The sequence below is a fragment of the Narcine bancroftii genome, chromosome 8, assembly GCF_036971445.1.
Source record: "Narcine bancroftii isolate sNarBan1 chromosome 8, sNarBan1.hap1, whole genome shotgun sequence".
Taxonomy (NCBI): domain Eukaryota; kingdom Metazoa; phylum Chordata; class Chondrichthyes; order Torpediniformes; family Narcinidae; genus Narcine; species Narcine bancroftii.
This window is the reverse complement of record NC_091476.1, coordinates 79,865,870-79,893,555: the sequence shown is the minus strand read 5'-3', so window position 1 is coordinate 79,893,555 and position 27,686 is coordinate 79,865,870. Positions and strand designations below refer to the sequence as shown.

The 27,686-nt window shown below is 46.4% G+C and overlaps 1 protein-coding gene across 2 annotated transcripts in view; it reads right to left on the bottom strand.

Moving 5' to 3' along the window:
• Positions 1-13,183: 13,183 nt before the first annotated feature.
• LOC138740949 (histone H2A-like) overlaps positions 13,184-27,686 on the bottom strand; it is a 40,123-nt gene continuing 25,620 nt past the window's right edge. The window contains exons 3-4 of one of the 2 annotated variants that reach the window (XM_069894316.1): positions 20,529-20,650; positions 13,184-18,771 (exon numbers count right to left, since the gene is read on the bottom strand). In XM_069894316.1, coding sequence (XP_069750417.1) covers positions 20,649-20,650 — 2 coding nt within the window. In that variant the 3' untranslated portion in view covers positions 13,184-18,771; positions 20,529-20,648. The remainder of the gene's footprint in view (positions 18,772-20,528; positions 20,651-27,686) is intronic. The other variant, XM_069894317.1, reaches the window with a different exon arrangement.

The following is a 27,686-nucleotide window of genomic DNA, read 5'->3' as shown; positions in this document are numbered from 1 at the left end:
AGAATGTAAGGATACAAATGGGAGAAAACATAATAACAGAGGATATTTTACTAGTTCCCCAAGATAGAGTTTGCTTGTTGGGACGGGATTTACAAGACCAATTGGCTATCAGTACCAGACCACAGGGATCAGGTATCGGGGTTCAATTTTATGTACTAACAGAGGAGGATTGGGAACTAATAAATCCTAGAGTATGGGCAGAAAGAGGCAATAGAGGAGGGTTAGATGTTCCTCCCCTGCAAGTTACTTGAAAAGACCCTGACCAAGTAATTAGATGAAAACAGTATCCAATTCCTATGGCTGGCCGAAAGGGGCTGCAGCCAGTAATTGACCAATTGGTGAAAGATGGTATACTCTAACCTTGTATGTCACCTTTTAATACCCCAATTTTACCTGTCCAAAAACCAGACGGTACCTATCGATTAGTGCAGGAATTGAGGGAGCTGAACAAAATTATTCTCACCCGTTATCCGGTTGTACCTAACCCCTATACGTTAATGGGTAAAATTGATCCCCATAGTAAGTGGTTTAGTGTAATTGACCTCAAAGATGCCTTCTGGACCTGTCCGTTGGCAATAGACAGTAGGGACATGTTTGCATTTGAGTGGGAGAATCCTTTTACAGGATGGAAAAATCAATACCGGTGGACGGTCCTTCCCCAGGATTTTACAGAATCACCAAATTTGTTTGGCCAAGTTTTAGAACAGGTACTAGATGAGGCCCCTCGGAGAGAAGATTGTCAATTAATACAATATGTTGATGATTTATTAATCATGGGAAAAACGTATGATGTGGTTAAACAATACACTGTTGAATTTTCTAGGGAAGAAGGGTCTTAGAGTGAGCGAATCAAAGTTACAATTTGTTCAATCTGAAGTTAAATACTTAGGTCATCTGGTTAGTCAAGGAATTAGGAAGATAAGTCCAGAGAGAACACGCGGTATTCTGTAGATCCCGCCTCCAAAGAATGCTCAAGAACTTAGGAAATTCCTTGGTTTAGTGGGATACTGTAGAATTTGGATTGAGAATTATTCTAGCCTGGTCAAATTTCTTTATGATAAACTTGTGACTCTCGGGGTCGAAACTGTTGTCTGGATGGAGGAGGAGATTAAAGATTTTACCTTGGTGAAACAGCGTCTTATTAGTGCCCCAGTTTTGGCTTTACCCAACCTAAATAAGCCATTTGACCTATATACCAATGCTAAAGACGGTGTGGCCATGGGAGTATTTACGCAGGAGAGGGCAGGCTTTAGACAACCAGTTGCCTTTCTGTCAAAAATTTTAGATCCTGTTTGTCGTGGTTGGCCAGAATGTGTGCAAGCAATTGCAGCCACTGCTATTTTAGTTGAGGAAGGATGAAAGATTATGTTTGGTGCCCCGATGATAGTTCACACCCCTCACACAATCCGCACCATTCTCTCACAACGTGCCAGAAGGTGGTTTACTGATTCTAGAATTTTAAAGTATGAAACAATTCTTATTGTTAGGGATGATTTGACACTGGTTACAAATAAAGATCAGAATCCAGCCGCCTTCTTGGTTTCTCCAGATTCTGATACTGTCCCCAATGATTTAGAGCATGTATGTTTAGAAGTGATAGATTTACAGATAAAAATTAGAGATGATTTAAGTGATGAACCTTTACGGGAGGGTGAAAGATGGTTTATTGATGGATTTTCCCGCTGCATTCACGGCATTCAGTCTAGCGGGTATAGTATAGTGGATGGAAATGAAGGAGTTGTGATTGAAGACGGTCCTCTTCCTGGTCATTGGTCGGCACAATCCTGTGAATTATATGCCCTCTGTAGAGCTCTCCAGGGTTTAGAGGGAAAGGTGGGCACAATCTATACCGACTCAAAGTATGCTTTTGGTGTAGTGCACACCTTTGGAATGATTTGGAAAGAGCGGGGAATGATAACTGGGAAAGGACAAAAGTTGATCCATGAAATCTTAATTGTTCAATCCTTTGATGCTCTTATGTTACCTGAGGAGATAGCTGTAGTTCATGTACGGGACCATCAAATTATTGACAGTCCTGAAGCACAGGGGAACAGACGGGCAGATGAAGCTGCCAAACAGGCTGCACTCACAGAAAAAATAGACATGCAGCTGTTACTCTCCACCCCACATGAGGTTCAAAAGACTCGCATCTTTTCATGGGAAGAGGAGGTTTATATGAAAGACCAGGGAATGCATCAAACTACCGATGGGTTGTGGTGGATGGCAGAGGGACGCCAAGTACTGAACAAAGCCTTGGCTCGTCAGGTTATTGATCAGCTCCACCAGCAGACACATTGGGGAACACAGGCACTTGTTGATGCTTTTGTACGGTCCTTTAATTGCTCGGGAATATACACCATAGCCAAGAAAAGTACTCGGGGGTGCCCAATCTGTCAGCGAGTGAATAAGAAAGTCATGCGCCAGGTAATGCCTGGCAGTCGCGATATATGCCCGTTTCAACGAATACAGATTTACTTCACGGATAAGATAGGGATTTATAAAGACCTCCTGGTGATGGTGGATAATTTTACTCGATAGGTTGAGGCTTTCCCGACCCCTAATGATCATGCTAGCACCGTTATCCGGATAGTACTAGAGTCTGTTATTCCGCGTTATGGCATTATTCAAGCCATTGACTCAGATCGAGGTACACATTTTACCTCTCAGGTACTCCAGGGTGTGTGTAAAATCCTGGAAATAGATTGGCAGTTACATACCCTATGGCACCCCCAGAGTTCAGGCCATGTTGAACGGATGAATCAGACCCTGAAAAATTAACTCATTGGACTTCATGAGGAAACTGGCCTCTCCTGGATTAAATGCTTACCCTTAGCTTTAATCAGGACTCACACATCTCCTCGTAAGGACCTTGCTGTCTCACCATATGAAATGATGTTTGGTCTTCCTTACATGGGATTCCACACTGATACCCCTACCCCTGAGGCTAATGACCAGTACATATCTAAATATTTACAGGGACTTTCTACTTCTCTATATGACTTAAGACAGAAGGGTTTATTAGCTCAAAACCCACCCCTGGACTATCCTATTCATTCTGTTAAACCTGGTGGTTGGCTATATGTAAAAGCATGGCAAGACCATAAACTAAAACCGATATGGGATGGCCCTTATTGTGTACTTCTGATTACAGACACTGCAGTGCAAACAAAAGAAAAGGGGTGGACTCACATACAACGCATTAAGCAAGCTAATCCATGGACTAAAGACGTTGATAATATACCCTCCACCTGGTGTGCAGTCTCACATCCTTCTGGTCTGAAAGTTACGCTACGCCAGGTTAAAGTGCTGTAATGTTATTTTTATTATTTGCTGTATTGTTTTTCTGCTGGTTCCCAATTTTTGGGAAACCACCCAATTGTACACAATGTATTATTAAGTCCTCCTGAAATAGGGGCAGCAGAGGTGATAATTACTTTGAGGAATAGACAAGTTTACCTTTAGAATGCATACAGGGAACAGGTATAGACTCTATTCTTAGTGAGGTACCTTATTTAGTATGGTTTAATTTAGGATCCCAACATGGACCAGGGAAACAGAACTGCCCTACGGGAGTGGATTATGTTTGTGTCCCGGCCTCTACAGATATTAAAGAGATGAGTGCTAAAAATATGGTACATAGAAGTTGGTGGTAAAATGATAGGCAGAACATTCGTCAGGGCTATACCTGGAGTAGGGATAAAGGGGGTATATATGCTAATGCTCACAGACAAGCTGCTACTCACAGGTTAGGTAACAATAAACATTCCCCCCCCCCCAACTTGGCATCTTGTAAATCATCCTTTGGGTCACGAATGCATTCGGAAGGCTAAAGGCAATCACTATTGGGGGATTCAAGTTGTAAATGGCTAAAGCTGCTCCAGAATACCACAGCTGTTTGGCATGTAAACCGTTTAATCAGACTCCAGGCAGTTTTGGAGATTATCACTAAACAGACAGCGACGGCCTTGGATTTATTGGCTGAAGAACAACGACAAACACGAGCTACAGCTTATCAAAACCGCCTGGCTCTCGATTACTTGCTGGCTGCTGAGGGTGGCGTTTGTGGAAGATCGACCGATGATAATGGTCACAATGGTCAGGTGGTTGAACTTTTTACTGGTGACTGGAGGTGGATACACACAGCCCTTATAGCAGTTGGACTCATTATTTTAGCCATCATGATACTTCCCTGCCTAATGACTTGTGTGCAGTGTTTAATTCAACGGACCCTTCATCAGATCACTACAACCCAAAGGATGTATGTTTCCTAAACTCTGTCTGATGATGCTGAGATTGCAGTTCGTTTGCTGACTCGCTGGGAAAAAGACAAAGCTTCCAGTTGAGAATTTACTAAGCGTAGCTAAAGAAAAAATGTGGATTGTGAGAGATAATAGAATATAGGAAGTAAAGCTAGTATGAATGAAATAAGTAGACTAGACTAGAGGAAGTATAGTAGAATAAGGGTCTTTTAGTGATAGAATTAGCAAGTTCTGCATTAGTAAGTCCTGAGGGTTGAGATGTGTGAATAAGGACAAAGGCAAATTCATGAATAAGGACAATGACATGATGGGACCCAGACAGGATATCCCATGGTCTTTCAAGTTTACAGAAACTGCAGGTAGGCAGACAGCATTACCAAATGGCAAACCAATCCAGGAGGCAGAAGAATGTTAGGGGGGGAGGGTGCCTCTACACTGAAATGAACTGTATAAAAGTTGATTGAGCCCCAGTATGTGTGTGTATTCCCTTGGTAAGGGGAAGCACCCAACTTTGCATTGTTGTACAATAAATGTTCTTTGTTCTCAATTTTTGTCTCGAGCGAAATCTATGAAGGTACTTCTGTTTCTCACAGTGAGGCCAAGTTTGGAATACTGTGTGCAGTTCTGGTCTCCAAATTATAGGAAGAATATAAATAAGGTAGAGAGTGTGCAAAGAAGCTTTACAAAAATGTTGCCTGGATTGCAGTATCTTGAATACACAGAAAGATTGAGTAGACTGGGACTTTAGTCTAGAAGGTTGAGAGGGCATTTTATAGAGCCATTTAAAATTATGAAGGAAATAGATAGAGTAGATGTGAATGGGCTCTTTCCCTGAAGGTAGAGGAGATTGGAACAAGGTGTCATAAGTTAAGGGTTAGGGGACACAACTTTAGAGGATGCTTCTTCATTCAGAGAGTGGTGGCTGAGTGAAATGACCTTTCAGAAGAGGTAGTTGGGGCGGGGTCAATTCTGTCATTTAAGAGGAGGCGAGATTAATACATGAATGTGAGGGGATTGGAGGATTAAGGGCCTGGGAGTGGGTTGGTGGAACTAATGGAGTTTTATGTAAATTGGTGAGGAGTAGAAGGGCTGATATGGCCTGTTTCCATATACTGTAAGTTGTCATATGAAGGGCCTCCTCTGAGAATAGAAATGTGCAGGAGATCCTGCAGCCAGAGGGTGGTGAATTTCTTGTCACAGTCAGTCGTAGAGACCAGGCCATTGGGTGTATTTAAGGCAGAGATCAATAGGTATTAGATTAGCCAGGGCATCAAAGGTTATAGGAGAAGGCCAGGCAGTCAGACTGAGTGGGGAAATGGATCAGCTCGTGATTAAATGGCAGGGCAGACTTAATGGGCTGAATGGCCTATTTCTGCTCTTATGATTTATGTGTTTTGGTCTCCGTTACCCTGGGCACTATCCACATTTCTGAGTCTCTGTATCCCTGGTAAGACCACACCATGAGCCCCATGTAGACTTCCTGTTCTCTTTACCCATGGCTCAAACCACATGGGGAGCACCACATGTCATTCCCCACTCCATGCCCCTGGGTCATACCCCACTGGAAGAAGCATTCAGAATTCCTGGTCTTCATTTCCCTGGGTCAGACCACACTGGGAGCACCATGCAAAGTTTCCCGCTCCACATAACTATGTTCATCCCAGGGGTGCAGTGCTGCCAGAGCTCACCAGAGCATCGTCCTGGCCCCTCATTTGGCTGCTCCACTCTGGGCCTCCCACCCCACTTAGTGCTGTTCTGACATACAAGCAACCCATTTCTTCCATGGCATGTCACTTGTCCTCGTCTCTTGTCCTCTCAATCACACAAATACAACATGGTGGTCACCAAGGCCGGGCCTCGTGGAACCTCCTTGTTGACATTTTTGTTGAGCTCTGGTACCTAAAACACTAGTCCTGCACCCCTGGTGAGACCACACTGGGAGCATTGTGCTGTCATGTGTGGGTACCAGTTTGAACAAGGGGATATAGTTTTGGGACCTGACTACTCTCTTCTCTCTCTCACCCATCCAGGATCAGATTCTCCATGGGCTTCAGAAAACTTGGTGTGACGACCATGGTAGCCCTGCTCTGGTGGGCCTCTCCCACTTGGCCCAGCCTCATGGCTGGTTGTGACAACTTTGAATGTGCACTGCCACTGGCACTGACCTCCATCTCCTCCAGAGGTGCTGCCTCCACCCAGTGTGAGGCATGGGCCCTCGGGTTGTCCCAGCACCACCACCAGCCTAGTCAGTTCACCTGAATCCAGCAACCAAGGTTCAGGGTAGGCCAACCAACTGCATCTGGAGCCTGGGCTCCTTAATCAACCAGCAGCATCCTAGCTCTAGCACTGGGGAAAGGTGTGGTAGCTCCCAGACCGGGATGTCCCACAGGGGAGGCAATCTGTCAATGGGTGGAATCAACAAATGTGTGGGGAATTGGATCCGGGGGATAAGATGTATCCAAGGACAGAGCAGGGCCCCAAAGAGAAGCTGGAATCCAGAAAGGAGCAGGGCAAGGAGGATCAAATCCTCAGAGAGGAGCAGGGCCTCAGAGGGCAGCAAGGCCTCAAGAAGGAACAAAGCCTCAAGGATGAGCAAAGCCTTAAGCAGGAGCAGGGGCTTAAAGAGGAGTGCCTCAAGGTGCAAGGCATCGAGGATGAGCAAGGCCTAAAAGAGGAGCTTGGCCTCAGAAATGAGCTGGGTCTCTAGAAGAATCTAGGCCAACACAGAGGTGGTGGACCTCAGGGCAGAGCTGGGCCTCAGAGAAAAGCAAACCCTGACGGAGATGCTGAGGCCCAACAGAGGAGCAGGGCCTCAAGGCGAAACTGGTCCCTACTGATGCGCTGGAACCAATTGTGGAGCAGGCCCCCCCCCCGGAGAAGCCACGCCCTGGGACAGAGCCAGGCATTGTGGCGGAGCTGAGCCTCAGGGCAAAGCTGGGCCTGAACTACTGATGGCCTTCCGTGGGCCTGACAACCCATCACTGGTTGAGGCCGAATAACAAGCTACAGAAAGACAGGACCACATCTCCGGATGGGTTTGACAGCCAGCCTATCTAAGTCCCCTCTCCAGTGAACTTGAGTACTGGTTCACCTTCTACTTTGGAGGGGGCATGGAGGCTGCTCGGTAGCTGCTGAAGAGGAGGCAGTGCAAGGCTGCAGGCTCCAGGAGGGGCAACAGGCCCTGAGAGGCCGGGGTGCAGGGGTGGGGGATGCCCAATTTTGGGGAAAATCAGGGTGGGTCTGTGTGTGGTGGGTTTGCTTCAGGCCCTCCTCGACTCTGCTGAGGGACACAGTGAGCCCCAGAGCAGGGGTGGACACAGTTGGAGGCCTTGGCCCAGAGTAAGGCCCATTTCCCAGGGCGTAATCCAGTGGGCTCGCTCCAATATGTGAGGGGGAGGGAAAGAAGAGGGGGAGGGGAGAGAGGGGGATCTCAAATGATCATTAAATCTACTGATTTTAACCACATGGACACATCTCTGGCGGGTGGGTGAAGTCTGGAAGAGGGGTGGTCCATAACCTGGGATGTCTCCGTAGGGGTGGGAAACCTCCACTCTGCAGACACCCACCATCCCCACTGCCGAGACCCACCCTCCCAGCTGCCGTCAAGTACCTTCCACGCTGCCTGCACACGCCTTCCCCGCTGCAGACACCCACCATCCCCACTCCCGAGACCCACCCACCCAGCTGCCGACAGGTACCTTCCACGCTGCCGACACAGACCCTCCCCGCTGGTGACACCTACCCTTCCCGCTGAAGACACCCACCCTTCCCGACCCAGACACTGACCCTCCCCATGGTGACAGCTTCGCTCCCCGCTTCAGACATTCACCCTCCACGCTGGTGACACTGACCTTCCACGCTGCAGATACCCACCCTCCCCAGTGCAGACACCTACCCTCCCCGCTGCCACCACATAACCTACCCGCTGCCAACAACTACCCTTCCTGATGCCGACACCTTCCGTCCCCGCTGCGGACACCCATCCTCTACGCTGCCGACATACACCCTCCCCGCTTCCTTCACCCACCCTCCCCACTGCACACTCACACCATCCCCGCTGCAGACAACCACCATCACCGCTGACGACACCCACCCTCCCCACTGCCGTCACCCACCCTCCCCACTGCAGACAGCCACTCTCTCCGCTGCAGACAACTACCACGCCCACTGCAGACACCAACCCTCCCCGTTGCCAACATTCACCCTCCCCGCTGCAGGCACCTACCCTGCCGATACCCACACTCCCCGCTCCCGTCACTTACTCTCCCAGCTGCTGACACCACCCCGCCGCTGCAAACACCCACCCTCCCCGCTGCCGACACCCACCCACCCTGCTGTCCACACACACCCTCCCTGTTGCCGACACCTACCCTCCCGGCTGCGGACACCCATCGTCCCCGCTGCCGACACGTTCCCTCTAGGGTGCCGACAGCTAACTGCTGACACATACCCTCCCCGCCGGCGACCCCCACCCTCACCGCTGCTGACACCCACCCTCCTCTCTGCGGACACCCACCCACCACGCTACCGAAACCTACGCTCCCCGCCGTCGACACCCACCCTCCACAATGCCAACACCCACCCTCCTCGCTGTAGACTCACGCCGTTCACACTGCAGACACCCACTCTCCCCGTTGCCGACACAGACCCTCCTCCATGGTGACACCTACCCTCCCTGCTGCAGACACCTACCCTCCCCGCTGCCGACACCTTCCGTCCCTGCTGCAGGCATCCAACCACCTTGTTGTGGACTCCCACCCTCCCGGCTGCCGACACCCACGCTTCCCGCAGCCGAAACCCACCCTCCCCGCAGTCGACACCCACCCTCCCCGCTGGCAACTCCCACCGTCCCGGCAGCGGACACCTACGCTCCCCACTGGCGAAACCCAACCTCCCGCTAGCAACACCCACCCTCCCCGCAGCCGACATCCACCCTCCCAGCTGCCGACACCTACACTCCAGCTGGCGACACCCAGCCTCCCTGCTGTCGACTCCAACCCTCACTGCTGACGACACCCAACTCCCCGTTGCAGATACCCACCCTCCCCGCCGCCGACACCCACCCACCCGGCTGCCGACACCTATACTCCACGCTGGCGAAACCCAACCTCCCCGCTGCAGACAGCCAAACTCCCCTCTGCAGGAACCTACAATCCCCGCTGCCGACACCTACCCTCACCGCTGGTGACAACCCCCCTCCCCGCTGCCGACACTCGCCCTCCTAGCTGACGACACGAACCCTACCTGACGGAACCCACCATCCCTCCCTGCTGGTGACATCCATCATCCCCACTGCCGACACCCACCATTCCTGCTGCCGACACCTACTCTACCGACACCCACCCTCCCTGCTGCCGACTCCTTCCGTGCCTTCCGCAGACACCCAACCACCCTGCTCCGGACATCCACCCTCCCCGCTGACGAAACCGACCGCGCAGACACCTACCCTTCCCGTTGCCAACATCCATCCTCCCCGTTGCCAACATCCATCCTCCCCGCTGCCGACACCTACCTTCCTGCTGCTGACCACTACCCTACCCGCTGCCGACACCCACCCTTCACGCTGCAGTCTCACACCCTCCCCGCTGCTGAGACCCACTCTTCCCGCTACGGACACCCAATCTCCCCACTGCAGACACCCACCCTCCTCGCTGCCGTCACCCACCCAACCCGCTGCCAACAGACACCCTCACCACTGCGGACATCTACGCTCACCGCTGCCGTAAATTACCATCCCCGCTGCAAACACCAATGGTCCCCGCTGCCGACACTGACCCTCCCCGCTGGTGACATCTACCCTCTCCGCTGTCGACACTCACCTTCCCCGCTGCCGACACTCACCCTCCCCGCTACAACAAGAACCCTCCCCGCTCGCGACACCCACCCTCCCCGCGAACCGCACTTTACATGTCAAAGAGCCGCATGTGGCTTATGAGCCGTGGTTTGGCCACCTCTGCTCTGGAGGTACGAACCTCCAATTCTTTTTCGCTTTTGAGCGGTCTATAATTCAACCATATGTGTGTGGTCATACCTTTCCCGTTCCTCAGCTCCACCAATATACCCTCTGGTCTGTGCTGCCTGAGCACAGCTGTAATATTTCTCTCACAAGCAATGCCACCCTTCCCCCTTTCATGCACAACCATCCCCACCCACCCCCCCCCCCCAACCCTGTTCTATCACTTCTGAAGCCACTGAAGTTTGGAACATTGAGCTGCCTGTCCTCCCTCCTGCAACCAAGTTTCACTAATGGCCAACCACTACTGTGGCATCATTGACAAATTTGTAGATGCTGTTATTGTTGTATTGAGCCACCAAGTCATAGGTGCAAATTGAGTAGAGCAGGGGCTAATGATGCAGCCTCATGGTGCTCCGGTACTGATGGAGATTGTGGAGGTGATGATCATTCAAGTCTGCACCAATTGTGGTGTGGAAGTGAGGAATTTATTATCCAATTACATTGTAACTGATAAAGAACATCCTGCTATTTACATCTTTACTGTTCTGATGTTCCATGGGTTTGAGTTGAGCCAGTGAGATGGCATCTGCACTAGTCCTGTCACTACAATAGGTGTATTGGAATGGATCGATGTTATCACTCAGACAGGATCTAATATGCTTCAACACCAGCCATTCAAAATACTTCACCACTGGTGATGTGGTTACCACTGGTCAATAGTCATTTCGGCAGGTTACCTCTCTCTTCTTGGGCATCAGTACAACTGATGCCTGTTTAAAATGGGTAGGAGTGTGATGTTGAAGATATCTGTGAATACATTGGCAAGCTGGCCAACACAGATTTTTAATACTTGGCTGGGTACTCCATTTGGGCTAAATGCTTTTCTCGGATTCACTCTTCTGAAGGCAGCACAGATGATAGGGATAGGAGTGGATTATCAGGTGACATGGGTGTAAACAGTGGTGGTAATTCCTTGTACCAGAGTTGTGTACAGAACACATTGAGTTCATTTGGGAATGTAGCTTTGACATCCAGCAGGTTATATCATTTTGGCCCTGTGACAGCTGTTGGGTATCCTTTGTTGATTCCATCTCCGTCTGGAACATCCACTTCACCTGTGAGATGGCGTTCTGTTGGTCACAACTGCCACTTCAGTTTTCATCTGGATTTCCGGACTTAAATGCCTGTGATCTCACTCTCAGAAGGTTCTGGGTTTCATTATTCATCCAGAGCTTCTGGATGGGTAAAAGTCTGAGCAATTTGGTGGGGACACACTAATCCATAACTGTTATGATAAACCCTGTGCCAGCCCTTGTTTAATCATTCAGATCCTCACCTGAGTTTTTGAACACCACCGAATCCACTGATTCCAAGGAAAGTGTACGGTCATGCACTTTAGTAGAAGAACTAGATGGGCAGACTATCATTTGGATGGGCAGAAAATTCAAAATTCCAAAGTGCAAAGGGATGGGAATTATCGTGCAGGATACTCTAAAGGTTAACCTCCAAGTTGAGTTGGTGGTGAAGCATATAAGAGACTCTATAAAGCACTGCTGAGACTTCACTTTGAGTATTGTGTACAGTATTGGACCTTATTTGAGAATGGGCATACTAGAGTTGGAGAGGATTCAGTGAACATTTACGAGAATGATAACAGAAATGAAATGAGGATCATTTGTCAGCTCTTGGACAGTAATTGTTGAAGTACAGAAGGATGAAGGGGGTCTCACAGAAGCATTTTGAATGCTGAAATGCTGGGACAGAGTAGATGTGGCATGGATATTTCCCATGGAAGGGGAGTTGAGGACAAGAGGGCACAAATTCAGCAAGAAATGGTGACAATTTTTAAAAAAGTGACACATAAGAACTCTTTAGCCAGAAGGTCCTGAATTTGTGGATCAGTGAATGATTAGAATGGCGGAGTAGATTCTTTGGGCCAATGTGCCTACTTCTGTACCTATATCGTGATCTTGTAGTGGAGGATGGATGTTCCTTGTGCTCCTAAATTCCCCTCACATTCAATGTGCCACAGGACTAAATTGACCGACTTGATTCGCCCACTCGATGTGGATGTTGATGTGTCCTCGATCCATTCTTACATCCTTTAGATGTTTGGGGATGCTACATGGTTATTATATGAATGTTGATTTTTAAAAATGTTCTCCTCAATCACCACCCAGATGAATTCTTGTTCTCCTCCATTGATCTTGGATCGTCTTTCACATGAGCTCCGAAGACCTCCTTAATTAATACCGTATATTACTTTACTGCCTATCCTTCAGAAATTGGATAACCATGTTTCTCTCATAGCCACTGAATCATACCTATTTGTAATGGTTTGTGTGACGGTCAATGACCTTGAATCCTTTGGACATTTGTACCAAGTGACCTGATACTCATTCTCCGATGAAGTTAGGAATCATTGTTCAGTTTGCTTGTGATCTTTCCCCCACTTTTACTGCTCTGTGATCTAACTTTGCTTTGTTTTCTGCATTATTTCCCCCTCTTTCTATTCCTATCTCTCCAGCATATTTGTTTAATCTGTCCCCAACAGCTTTGGCACACAATTCCATAAGAACTTTGATACCAGGCCCTACCAAGGTGCAGACGGTCTGGTAGGTGCTGCTCCTCCTTTCCTCGTAACCACGTGCATGCCCCAGGATTCTGAAGCTCTTTCTTCTGCATCGCCATCCAAGCAATGAAATCAGACTTACTATTCTGCTACTCCAACTCTGACCAATTTTTCTCAATCAAAATATTTCAGTAACACTTGGGTGTAGAGCAGTGGTTCTCAACCTTTCCTTCCCACTCATATCCCACCTTAAGTAATCCCTTACTAATCACAGAGCACCGATGGCATAGGGGTTATTTAAAGTGGGATGTGAGTTTATGGGGCAGTTTGAAAAACACGAGTTTACATCACTGAATTATTTCAAAGTTCGAAATTCAAATTTATTGGCAGAGTACATACATGACAACACATACAACTCTAAGGCTCTTTTTTCCTGATGACCATGCAGAATTTCTACTTATTCGTAGTGTAAATAGTACTCAAGCAAAATAGAAGGCAACACAAGAAAGAAATGTAAACAAATGGACTGTAGAAATGCAGTAATGAATGTCATGCAAAGGGTCCTTAAATGAGTTTCTGAACGAGTCCGTTTAGTAGTGTGATTGCGGAGAGGTAGCAACTGTTTCTGAACCTGGTGATGCGAGTCTTATGGCACCAAGACCTCTTTCCTGATGGCAGCAGCGAGAACAGAGCGTGTGCTGGGTGACGTGGATCCTTGATGATTTCTGGTGCTCTCCAACTGCAGCATTCCATGTCAATTTTCTCAATGGTAGGGAGAGCTCAATGCCTGGACTTTGTACACTAATGGTTGCAGGGTTTTATTCTCAAAGGTATTGAAGCCCCCATACCAGGCCATGATGCAGTCGGCCACCACACTTTCCACACATTGTAGAGGTTTACCAAGGTTTCCAGTGTTGTGAAAATTTCCTCAAACTACTGAGGATGAAGAGATGCTGACGAGCTTTCTTCACCGTGTCATTGGTCTGCTGAGTTCATAAAAGCTTTTAGAGATAGTGACTGCAATGAATTTAAATTTCCTCACTCTCTCCACCCTGATGATCACTGGATTGTACACCAATGGTTTTCCCTTCCTGAAGTCCACAATCAGCTCCTTGATTGCAGACATTGGTGTTATATTGTTGTTAGTAATTCAGCCAAGGTTTCTGTCTACGTCCTGTGTGCTGACTTATTGCCGCTTTTTAGACAGTTACCAACCACTGTATATCTTTAACAAATATGTAAATAGTCTTGCCTTTCTAACTCAAACTATCAGGTTCAAAGCGAATAGAGCAGGGTGGGGGGGGGTTCTTGTCGAAAAAGAAACTTAAGCACAGAGGTATTGCTGTTTAGGAAGCCTTTATTTTAAAAGCCCTGGTACCAGGAAGAGAAGAATGTCCTCTAAAAGCAAAAATCTAAAGATCTAAGTCTCTGCTGAGCTACAGAAACTGGTAAATTTATAATCAGAATACATGTGATAACAGGAACATTTGCAACTGAAATAACAAAGCTCTTTACAAATTGTGTCAGACATCCATCAACTTTAAGGTCATTAAAGCTGATCAAAACAGAGAAAAAGAACCAGAAAGAAAACTTGTGAGGAAGAATTCAGTTATCCCCGTTGGAGAGATAACACTGCCTAACTCATCCATCTCCAAGCTTCAGAGCCAGGGTGGGGGTTTTAGAACAGCAATTAGCCATTGCTCTGGGAAGACAGTAAAATTATGTGTGAAACTTAATGTTGTAAGAGACTAAGTAATAAAGCAAATTGTGAAACTTTAATTCATAAAATTTCCTCCACAATCCATCCTTGTTAATCTTCTAGATAAACACATCTTACTGAGGTATATCTTCCTCCTCTTCATATGGGACACTGAAATTTTCAGGGAAGGGTTGTTCTTTTGCGGGGTAAACCTTTTCTCCCCACCAGTGCTCCTGGCTAGTGGTGTCTCTGGCCATTTGGGACATCATCGGGATGTTTTCAGAAACTCCCATGGCCTTTTTTTTAATAACTGACTGCCACATACGTTTAGTACACTGCATGCACAACACCCTAAAACATATACTGCTATGCAGTATCCAGCCTCCCCAGCCAGAAATCCAGCTGGAGAGCCAAGAGAACCATCCTCCCTGTCCAGTGACTCCTAACTTGAAGTTGTCTAGCTGTTGTTGAATTTCCGAGATTGCATGAGTGATATTGTAGGATTAATCTATCACATCAGTTATGCATTTATTGCCTATTATGGCACACACACCTCCCTGTTGAGCTAACTGGTAATCTACTGCATATCGGGTTTGCTGAGCATACAAGCGTAATTCTGCTAATTCCTTATTTATGGCCTCCAGTCCTGCCATGGTGTTATTTCCTAATGTAGTCAGGCCACAAATAAGGTAATTCTGATTTTTTTTGTTGCTATGGCTCCTGCTGAACCTCCTAATGTCAGAGAGCTCAGAATCCGATAACCAATAGGGGAGCTTAGCCCTTTTAGATTCTTCCAGTCAGCACAGAATTCTTGGCTAACAGATCAAGCCACAAGCCTTCACCTAATGTCAGTCCTCTGAGGGCAGGGAACCATAACTAGTCCAATGATGCCCACCACTAACAAGGTTGGTAGAGTAGGTGTCGTGATGGTATAGGTCCTGTTAAAAAGGAAGACAAATCCATCCTTGGCCCTGTAACATTTTATCCAAGTTGTTCCAGTTCCCGTCGCTTGGTTTTTATGCCAATTCGTCATTCCCTTATAAGGTTCAAAATCGGAAGAATTATGTGGGTATATCAAGGGACTGGAGGTGAAACGTGTGCCGTGGCACTCCCCACAGATCTTTTGTGGTCCCTCCTCTATATTAAAACATTGTTGTGAGGTACAAGCGCACCTAAACCAGTTATTTTTTATGCTAAATCGTCGGAGTGTGCAACGGGTTGTGGCACAGGATGCATTGGTGGGAATTTTGGCCACTACACATCCCCACCCCTAGCCATTAAAGCAATAGGAGTAGCTCTGTGCATCCAAGCAATCAGCCCTGGTTCGCAGAAGGGGAACAGATCTGTGACAGTCAGGGCGAGGTGTAGTGCACGTTGAAAGAACCAAAGATTTGTTGATCCAAACCAAGGCTTTTATTAATTAAAAGACTAGAGCATATCAAAAGTAGGTCGACCAGTCCAGAATGACCTGGTCTGGCTAGGAACAATCCTTTAAGACCTGCCAATAGGTGTGGCTACACTCTCAGCCAATCACAGTCATCCTACACTACCATTTGTACATATACACATTGGTGATAGAATCTGTGCTATCACACGAGGAGATTCACGTCTCCTGTTATATATGAGTTCCACTCACTGTCCTATCACTCCTCGCACGAATTTGCCTGTACTCCCTTGACAAAAGGCATCCAAAGTGTCAGTGGTATTCAAAGCTTTAGGATTCCATTCCGGGGAGGCTACAAACAAAGCCTCAACCGACTGTGGTAATGGGTAACATGTGGTTCGATTTCCATGTAATCTTTGATGCGATTGGTCAAAAAGATTACCCTTTAGAGCAGAGGACAATATAGCAGAGGACAATGTCATATACACTGACATAAATCCTAATAATATATTTAGTTTTCTTCTGTTGCCCATGGCTGGTGATCAAAAAAGGGAATTAATTTGACTCTGTTTCTTGTGGGTTGTGCCATTTTCACCTTGCCTCATGGAGGCCTAATTCCTGTGGCCATTGCGAGGCGTTAGTCCGTAGTCCTGCTTTTCCTGTTTCGCAATGTGTATAGTACCATGGGGAGGGCCTCTGGTCAGGGCAAGTTATTATCCTGGCATACCTTAGACATTCTTTAATTTGCTGTTTAGTCTTTCCACTTTCCCTGACATTTGAGCCTGGTAGGGAATATGCAACTTCCATTTGAACCCCAAAGCCTGTGTCAAATCCTTTACTATTTTTCCTATAAAATGGGTGCCCCTGTCACTATTTATCCCCATGGGTATTTCACATCTGAGTATTATTTTCTTCCACAGTATTTTAACCACAGTCCAAGCATCATCCCTCTGGGCAGGATCGGCTTCCACCCATTGGGTGAACATACCCATTGTCACCAAAGTATCCCAAAGTTGAGGGCATGTGTACAAAATCAATTTGCAAATTTTCAAAGGGTAATTCAAGCATTGGCAGGTGATCATATGCAGCTTCCCCTTTTCCTTCATTGTGCTGCGATCGCACAATCTTTTGAATGATTGGTGTTATTCCGGGGGCATACCATTGCTGCTCGATTGCATGCTGCATCCCTCCTTTGCCCATGTGAGCATGTGCATGAATCAGGCGACATAGGGGCAAAAACAGGCTTCGAGGACATACCACATGCCATCTGGGTGAAAAAGAAAATCATCCATTAAGGAACAGTGTGCACACTCTCAGCTACGTTTCTCTTGTGAGCTGGCATTCTGTTGTGCTTGTTGTAGCTCATCAGGGGTCACCATGGGAACAGGGGTCTGCGGGGGCTTAAGAAGGGCTTTGAACGCTGGGAGTATCAGATCTTGAGTTGCAGCTACATGTTTGGCAACCTCATTTGCTCTTTCATTTCATCAGGACACTGCATCACCTGCGTTTGCGTGTGCTTCACATTTAATAATGGCTATTTGAGTGAACTGCTGAATGGCCTCTAGTAGATTCAGCACTAGCTGGGAGTGTTTGATGGGTTTCCCAGATGTGATGATGAACCCGCTGTTCTTCCATATTTGTCCGAAATCATGCACCACACGGTAAGCATACTGGGAATCTGTGTATATGTTGGCTGACTGTCCTTTTGCCAGAATGCAGGCTCTCGTCAAGGCAAAAAGTTCGGCTGCTTGCACTGAAGTGCCTCGAGGTAGGGCAAAGGCTTCCACAATCTGATGTGGGTCTACTATAGCATAGGCAGCCAGAAGCAGATAATCGCGTGTTCTATGTGAGGAACCATCGGTGAAAAGAATCAGGTCTGGATTTGGCTGAGGGTCAGATCGTAGGTCCACCCTGGGAGGGGTGGACTGCTGAACCGTCACTAGGCAGTCAGGGTTATAGTTTTCCGTCAGTTTCAGAACAAAGGTGGCGGGATTGACCGTTGGCGAACATTGGAGTTAGTAGGTGTAGTTAGAGTGTGACATGAGGATTATCTCATAGCCCGTATGGCGGGAGGCAGTGAAGTGCTGAGTAACAGCAGAGTTCAAGAGTAGCATCACAGCATGGGGCACACGAATCTCACACGGGTATTCGAGAACCAGACGCAAGGATTTCTCCACTATGATAACGGTGGCTGCTATTGCACGAAGGCAGGCAGGCATACCCAGGACGACAGCAGGCAAAGCGGTAGAATATTAAGCAACTGGTCTTTTTCCTCTTCCGTGGGACTGGGTCAGGACTCCTGTGGCGAATCCCTTCTTCTCACAAACGTGCAACTGGAATGGATGTTTGTAGTGCAGGGGCCGCAATCACAGCGATTTCGAAAGCCTGGAAGGCAGCTTGCTGATCCGGAGTCCAGTCCACCAGCAGGAGTGCCTCCTTAGACCTCAGAATGGCATCATATGTTCAATATTCACTGATCCATTGCCAACAGTATTCCACAATCCACAGGAAGGAAAAAAAACTCCTTCTTTGTCTTCGGGGTGACATCTGTATAATGGCTTTTACTCTGGTCCAATTTCTCGAGTTCCTGCTTTCAGTGTAAAACCCAGGTACTGCACATAGGACTGACAGAACTGCAACTTGGCCCTGGACATACGATTGCCTTCTCCTGCTAAAAACTGGAGCACTGCCAAAGAGTCTTGCACACACTCAGCCAGGGTGGGGGATGCTACCAACAGGTCATCAACATACTGTATTATTATTGAACCTCCTTCGAGGTGGCATTCAATCAGGTCATGTTTGATGACCGCAGCATAGACCAGCGGGTTCTCAGTGTACCCTTGTGGTAAAGGAGTCCAGGTGTATTGTTGCCCCCTGTAGGTGAATGCAAACAGGTGCTGGCTGTCCGGGTGCATTGGGATGGAGAAGAATGCAGAACACAAGTCGATGGCATCCAATGGAATGGAGGAAAGTACTATGTTAACGTCCAGTACAATAGGGGCAATAGGAACAACAATGTTGTTTATGGCCCACAAATCCTACACAAAACGCCATTCCTTTTATATGCCCATCTTGGGTATAAGCAATATTGGCATACTGCAAGGCTGACTGTAGGCTTAAGTACCCCTTACTCCAGCAAGGAGTCTATTACAGGTGCTATGCCTTTCTCTGCTTCTGGGGCCAACTGGTACTGCCTGACACAGGGCAATAACACGTTCTCCCTTAATTGTACTTTGAGGTCCTTTGCAGAAGTTGCTAAGCCTACATGAGTCTTGTGGTCTGCCCATAAGTGGGTGGCCACCATGTCTCGTGCCACCAACTCTGTGCAATCAGATGGCAAGGGGGGCTGCTGCTGCTAAACCTCAGTTGTGGGATTCTCCAGCAACTGGAAGATTTCAGGCAGTTATATCCTGCCTTCTTCTGGTCCATACCACTGCAAACTGCCAACACACCCTACTACTGGGCTAGATTGTAATTGTTTAATCATCAGCCCCATCTGTTTTGCTTGAAAAGGGGGGCATATTGCAAGTGCTAAATGAGGCACAGTGTCCTCCGAATGGTAAAGCTCCCACTGCTCATACGAAAGGCGTACTGGATACCGAGTCCCATTGACCCATAATAGTGGTAGGGCTCTTATTGTATTTTCATCTTCTGACCCTCATGAACAGACACCCTTTCCCAATAATCGGGATAATCTTGCTGTGCAATGTAGTCGTTTGTGATACCACACTACCTGCAGCAGGGCCCGCACAACTTCCACAGGAGGTGATGCCGTCATGTTGCTCAGTTCTTGCTGTATATAATGTATTAGCCCAGTGAAGGGGTTACCAACAGCTGCCAGCAATACAGTATGGGCTCGGTCTTGTTTTCAGGGGAATGGAGCATCGAGGCCATCTAGGGCACACATGCGGGGGGATGGACAGTGAAAATAGCTGGGGTGTTTATCAGTGTGGTAATGAACTGAGTCCAGGTCAGGGTCTGCCAATTTAAATTGTGCATCTTAAAAGCCTGGACTTGTTGGGGAAGCATACAATTGAGAAGGGTTTGGATGACCAGTGCTCCATTCCCTTCCAGTGGAAACCCAGCATATTCTTCCCGGGTGGTTTTGAATCTTGCTATAAAATCAGGTGGGCTCGATTAACTTCCCCTAAGTCCCCTTCGTGATGGGCTGCTCTCTTGATGGCTTCCTCTCCCCTGTGCTGCAACCAGTGTGCGAGAGTTTCATTACCCTGAATCGTGTCATCAGGGCACCAATCGCTGTTCTCTATGGATGGAACCAGCACTGTATCTTGAAATGCAGGCCAAGAACTGCCGTATACACATTTTAAAAGAGCTCTTAGATCACCCAGGAGGGGATTATAAATGTTGCGTATTTGCACTAGCCAATTTAGAAAAACGGCTGGCCGCTTTATGGGGTTCAGTGCCTCTGTTCCCATAGCCCTAGCCTTGGCTGGAGTCCATGGTTTTAAAAGAGGGACGTCTTCAATCATGATTTTTGGCGGTTTGATGAACTACATGAGAGGAAGAGGAGTCAGGAGAGGCATCTCTTTCTCTGCTCAAGGTCTGCTGAGGCTCCTTCTCCCATTGTTACCTCAGGTCCCTGTTGACCCTTCCTAGCCCCTCCTACATGCGCCTGTTGCTCTCAGCGGGTCTCCTACCTTGCGTCGAATGTCTTTTACTGTCTTTATTCGTTTCTCGGTTCTCTTACTGGTCTTCTGGATCCTAGGTGCTTTTGTCCTGTCACCAGGATGTTGCTCGACTGCTGGCATTTCCCATTGCTCTGTGGAGAAAGCAGAGTTAAGATGCACATTTCAACAATAAAGCAATTGTAGTGCTCACCAACGTAAAGGAATTCTGCAACAGGTTCCTCTGTCATCTTTGTCTTTCAGTAACTACGCTTTACATTTAGTCCCCCCTTTCTACAAATATGTAAATAGCAAGGAAAATTAGAGATAAAATTGGTCCAATAGAGAATCAGAGAGGACAAATGTGTGTGGAGCCAAAAGAGATGGGGGAGGTCTTGAACAATTTCTTTTCCTCAGTATTTACTGAGGAGAAGGATATTGTACTGTGCAGGGTAAAGGAAGCAAAGGGTATATATGGACACTATAGTGATTAAGAAAGAAGTAGTACTGGAGCTTTTGAAACATATAAAGGTGGATAAGTCTCCAGGTCCTGACAGGATTTTTCCCAGCTCCTTGAGAGAAGTTAATGAGGAAATAGTGGAGGCTCCGGCAGTGATTTTTCAAATATCCAGCATAGTGCTGGAGGATTGGCTTGTTGCGCATGTGGTTCCTTTGTTTAAAAAGGGCTCGAGGAGCAAGCCTAGCAATTATCGGCCTGTAAGTTTGATGTCTGTGGTATGTAGATTGATGGAAAGCGTTCTTAGATATAGTATATATAAGTATATGGAGGGACAGGGTCTGATCAGCGACACTCAACAAGGATTTGTGCGTGGAAGGTCGTGTTTGACCAATCTTGTTGATGAGGGTAGAGCATATCTATATAGACCAGTAAGGGCTTCGATAAGGTTCCGCATGGGAGGTTAGTTAGGAAGGCTAAGTTCTTGGGTATTAATTTGGAGATAGTCAAATGGATTCAACAGTGGCTGGAAGAAAGGTGCCAGAGAGTAGTAGTAGATAGTTGTTTGTCAGGATTGAGGCCAGAGTCAAGCGGTGTACCTCAGGGTTCGGTATTGGGACCATTGCTGTTTGTCATATATATTAATGGTCTGGAGGATGGGGTGGTAAATTGGATTAGTAAATTTGCAGAAGATACTAAAATAGGGGGAATTGTGGATGATGAGAGGGTTTTCAAAGATTGCAAAGGGATTTAAACTGCTTAGAGGAGTGGTTAAAAAGATGGCAGATGGAGTTTAATGCTGATAAATGTGAGGTGCTTAATTTTGTAATGAATAATCAAAACAAGTCATATGCGGTAAATGGGAGGGCATTAAAGAATGCAGTGGAGCAGAAAGATCTAGGAGTAATGGTGCATTGTTCCCTAAAGGTAGGAGCGCATGTGGTTAGGGTGGTGAAGAAGGCCTTTTGTATGCTTGCCTATATAAATATCAGTGCATAGAATATAGGAGTTGGGAAGTAATGATGAAACTGTACAAGGCATTAGTAAGGACAAATTTAAAGTACTGTATGCAGTTCTGATCACCGATTTATAGGAAGGATATTAACAAGACAGAGAGAGTGCAGAGAAGATTTACAAAAATGTTGCCTGGGTTTCATCATCTGGAATACAAGGAAAGATTGAGCAAATTAGGTCTTTATTCCTTGGAACGTAGAAGGCTGAGAGTGGATTTGATAGAGGTGTTTAAGATAATGAGAGGGATAGATGGAGTTGATGTGGAAAGGCTTTTCCCATTGAGAGTAGGAAAGATGGATACAAGAGGTCATGTGTTGAGAGTTGATGGGCAACTCTCAACACAAGGGGGAACTTGTTTACTCAGAGTGGTTACTGTGTGGAATGGGCTTCCGGGAAAAGTGGTGGAGTTAGCGCCAATTTAAGAATGAGTTGGATGAGTATATGAATGGGAGGAGGATGGAGGGATATGGGCAGGGTGCTGGTAGGTGGAATTAGAGGAGGGTACTTGGATCAGTCCGGATAGAAGGTCCAAATTGGCCTGTTTCCATGCTGTAATTGTTATATGGTTACAGCTAGCACTCAAGTCCCCCGTTACGATCCACCCCCTTTTCAGCTAGGGTTTCAGATTTGTTTCTCTTCCGTGGGTTCTTTTGGGATACTGTAAGGTCGTCCACGTTGTTATTCCTTCCCAACTTGAAAGGGAGGGAAACGTCCTATAAGTATCCCATCCTTGTCGCCATCTGTTGTAGAAAAAGAAACTTAAACACAGAGGAATTATTGCTTAGGAAGCCTTTATTTTAAAAAGCCTGGTACCATGGAGAGACCAATGTCCTCTAAAAGCAAAGATGCAAGCCTCTGCTTAGCTACAGGAAACTGGTACATTTATGATCTGAATACATGTGATAACAGGAACATTTGCAAATGAAAAAACAAAGCTCTTTACAAATTGTGTCAGACATCCATCAATTTTAAGGTCGTTAAAGCTTATCAAAACAGAGAAAGAACCAAAAAGAAAACTTGTGAGGAAGAATTCAGTAGCCCTGCTGGAGAGAAAACACTGCCTAACTCATTCATCTCCAAGCTTCAGAGCAGACCGACTGCGGAGCCAGGGTGGGGGTTTTAGAACAGCAATTAGCCATTTGCTCTGGGAAGACAGTAAAGTTATGTGTGAAACTTAATGTAAGAGACTAAATAAAAAAAAACAAATTGTGCAACTTTAATTCATAACATTTCCTCCACGGGGTGGGGGAGGGGATTCATATGCAGTCCTCTGATGCTCCAGTACTGATTAATATTGTGGAGGAGATGTTTTGCCAGTCTGTACTGTTTGGGGTCTGAAGGGAAGGAAATCCAGGATCGAAATACACTGTGGGGTTTTGAGTCCCAGCTGTTGAGGTTTGCTGATCAGTCTTGAGAGGATTAAAATTTTGAATCTGAACAGTAGTCAATAAAAAGCCTTTGCTGTCCCACTTTGGACAGGGTTTTGTGTAGAGCCAGTGAGATGGCATCCGGTGCAGGCATGTAGGATCCATGTTGCACTCAAACAGGAACTGATATTTTTTAACACCTTCCTCTCAAAGCACTTCATCACTGTGGATGTGAGTGTCACTGGTCGATAGTCATTTAGGTAGGTTACCACATTCTTTATGGGTCCGATTGAAGCCAATTTGAAACAGCTGGGAACCGCGCCCTGTCAGAGTGAGATATCCATGAAAATATTGGTAGGTTGGTCAGCACGATTTCCATACTCGTCGGGTTCTCCATCCAGACCAGATGTCTTTCCTGGATTCACTTTCCTGAAGACAACCCACACCTCATCCTTGGGTACTGACTTGTAGTGCATCATTAGGGGATGTGGGTGGGGCAAATTGGTCCTTCCTTGTTTTGGAGGTCAAATCAGGTTTAGAAGGCATTGGGTTTGTCTGGGAGAGAAACCTTGGTGTCTCCTATTGCACCGGACTTGACTTAGTGAGAGATTATGTCATTTTGCCCTGGCACAACGGTGGGTACCGTTCATGATTTCCATCTGGTCCTGAATCTCTACATGGCCCAGGAGATGTCTTTTGGTAGGACGTACCTGCTCCTTGTATATTGTTCCGATCTCCGGACCTAAAAGTCTGTGATCTGGTTCTTGGCAGGTTGTAGATTTGACTGCTCATACAGGATTTCTCGTTGCAGAAAACCTTGAACGATTTGGTGGGGACATGCTCATTGACAGCTGTTTTGATAAAGTCAGTAACATTACTGCTGAAATCATTCAAATCCTCTGCAGAGTTATTTAAGACCACCCAAACCATCGACTCGAGGCAGCTGTAACTTCACCCTCCAGCGAATACCTTCATCATATTGTCCACATCGCCAAGATGAGTCCCATCTTCCTGTGCTCCAATGGAACAAAATTCATGCATGATCAAACTCTCTGTCAATGTCAGACCCATGAGTCCCAGCAATATCCCAGTAAATCTACTCTGCAATCTCTCCTGCTTGACATCTTTTCCACAGCACCCTGTGCAAAATTCTACTCAATACTCAAAATATGACCTTTCCAACATCCTACACAAGTTCAGCACTACCTCTCAGTTTCGAAACTCAATTCTTCCATGTAGCCCAAAGGACCAAAAGCCGTTTTACATGTGACGCCACTTTCTTGTCCTATGTACCTATAACCCTTGATCTTGCTGCTCTACAACACTGCCTAAAATTACAATTGTTCACTTTATGGGGTTTCCTCAGGTTAGGCATTGTAAAGTAAAATATCTAACATTTCTTTCAATTATTTCCATCAATGATTAGTCTATCACCTAATTTCCATTACAACTACAGTACCAGACCCTTGGTGTTATCCACAAACATGCTCCACATGTCATGTACGTTTTCATTGAAATAATTGATATGGTTGACAAACAACAATGGGCCCATCACCGGGTTTAACGGGTGTCAGAGGGCTCCGTGAGAACAAAACCCTACTCTACCACGTTCAATTTTCTTCCAGAAAGCTCATTTTCTTTCCTTTTGGCAATTCTCTCCTCACATTCCCTGCGAGCTAACCTTCCTGAACAGCCTTCTGTGCAGAACCTTAACCAATGCCTTAATGAATTATATTTATTCAATACCTGCAGCTTTGCCTTCATCAATGCTTGGTTCCATCTTCAGAACATTCATTCTGATTTGTGATATATGACATTCCACTTCCAAAGCCGGGTGACTGTATACAATATGTCCTTGTACTTCTCAGTGCATTATATATACTCCTAAAGAATCTTTGGCTTGGCTTCGCGGATGAAGATTTATGGAGGGGGTAAATGTCCACGTCAGCTGCAGGCTCGTTTGTGGCTGACAAGTCCGATGCGGGACAGGCAGACACGGTTGCAGGGGAAAATTGGTTGGTTGGGGTTGGGTGTTGGGTTTTTCCTCCTTTGCCTTTTGTCAGTGAGGTGGGCTCTGCGGTCTTCTTCAAAGGAGGTTGCTGCCCGCCAAACTGTGAGGCGCCAAGATGCACGGTTTGAGGCGTTATCAGCCCACTGGCGGTGGTCAATGTGGCAGGCACCAAGAGATACTCTCCAGTAAAATGTAGACCACAGATGCTTGACTCACTGGGCTGTAATCTCCAGGTTTCTCTGCAGCCATTCTTGAATAGAGGCACAGGTTTGAGCCCCTTCAATTTTTCAGGTACCTGACACACACCTCTGCAGGGCACCAACAATTTCCTCTCCAGCTCAACACAGTGCCCTTTGATAGGATAGGAGAGTTGCCTGCCTTCATATGCAGCAGGAACTTCAGTGCAAGCTCAAATATAATACTGAATTTGAACAATAATGCCCACGACTACACGCCCCCATCATTCTCCACAGTAGAAACAGGGATCGGTCATCGCTGATGACATTCCCAGTCTCCTGTGTATCAACAAAAATCTGATTGAATTGGTTGTTAATTGAACCCATTTCCTCTGGTATACGGTCCCATTTGCCTGAAAAACAAAGGTGCTGGACACTACAGTGCATTGTAACACCAGAAATGACCAATCTAGGATTCTCAGGAATAAATATGAACAACTTGTCCTTCTCCAACTTTTTCAACGTGGTGTCCAAGCAGGGAACCAAAAAATTTCCTTTCTCAAAAACCGAGGTTATTTCAGCATGCCTTAAGGATCACTTATCAACGTTTACAGAGGCACCATAAAACTATCCCATCATCTTGAAGCAACACCTGAAATGGAAACCACTCTTTCCATCATGGCAAAATAAGTGTCCGCAGATCTGTCCACCCACAAAGCAATGTCTCCTGCATTGACTCTCATGCTCTGCTGAGAAAGCATATTCAACAACCCTGACAACCTTGTCACAGTCTCTCCCACAACCCCCCCCCCACCGCCATCAACACCATCAGACAGAAGAGACATGAAGTTCAAAACACAAACCTCCAGATTCAGGTTCCGTTCCTTTCCCGCTGTCATCAATCATTCGATTGGACCTTCAACTTGGTAAAACAAATGTTCCCGTGCACTACTTTAACCATACACTGCTAGATCCCAGCTGTGTCTTGGAACACTTTACTCCTCATATTCTGACTTACTATAAATCTGCACCAACGCTTATTTTAGTTAGTGCACAACGTGCATGATTTAGGAGCGTACTCAAAACAAAGTGGCTGGGGGAGGAGTCACGTGATGGAGTAGTGGCCGGACGGTGAACTCCAGCCCTCTCCAGAAAAGTCGAAAAAAATAAAGGAAAACACAAAGGCACAAAAATAAAATTTAAAGTAAAGTGAGTATAAAGGTGGAAAGAAGATGGCGATGAAAAAAGAAAAATCGAAACCAACGGTAAGAAGAGAGGAAGAGAAGACAACGGAAGAAGAAGGAGAAGGCCTTACCTGTTCAAAGAGGCCCGTGGTGGAGAGAGAAACCCGCTCCCTCAGGTCGGTAGAAAGTGGACTACAAAAATGGCTCGCTGAGCCGAGTAAAAGTGCGCAACCGCGCATGCGCGACTCCATGCAAAAAAACACACCGATGAGAGGGGGGACCAGCTGGGGAGTCGATCTCCACAGCCGGCAATGACAGCTGCAGAACAGCAGCAGCAAGAGGAGAACGCAGAAGACAACGAAAACAAGAAAGAAGAGAAGAAAAGGACAACAAAGAAACAACAGATGGCCAACGCAGAGGAAGAAGAAGAGGAAGAGGAAGAGTACAGTGAAATAGAAGAAGAAGGGAAAGGCAAGACAAAGGATATACTTTCTCTTATTAAAGAATACATGGATTCATTTAAAGAATGGCAAGCACAAGAATTTAGTGATTTAAGAAGAAGAATAAACAGAACAGAAGAGAAAGTGAATAAAATAGATATGATCTTATCAGAAATGGGAAAAAGAATGGACAAGGTGGAAGAACGAGAAGCAGCAGTAGAAATGGAAGTAGAGGACTTAAAAAAGAAATTAGAGGAATCTAATTAAAAAGTTAAAGAGACACAAGAACTGATAGCTCAGAAAATAGATATAATGGAAAATTATAACAGAAGAAATAACATAAAGATAGTGGGCCTTAAGGAAGATGAAGAAGGCAAGAATATGAGAGAGTTTATAAAAGATTGGATCCCCAGGATCTTAGGATGTCCAGAACTACAGCAAGAAATGGAAATAGAAAGGGCACATTGAGCATTGGCCTTTAAACCACAACCACAACAAAAGCCAAGATCTATTTTAGTAAAATTCCTAAGATATACTACAAG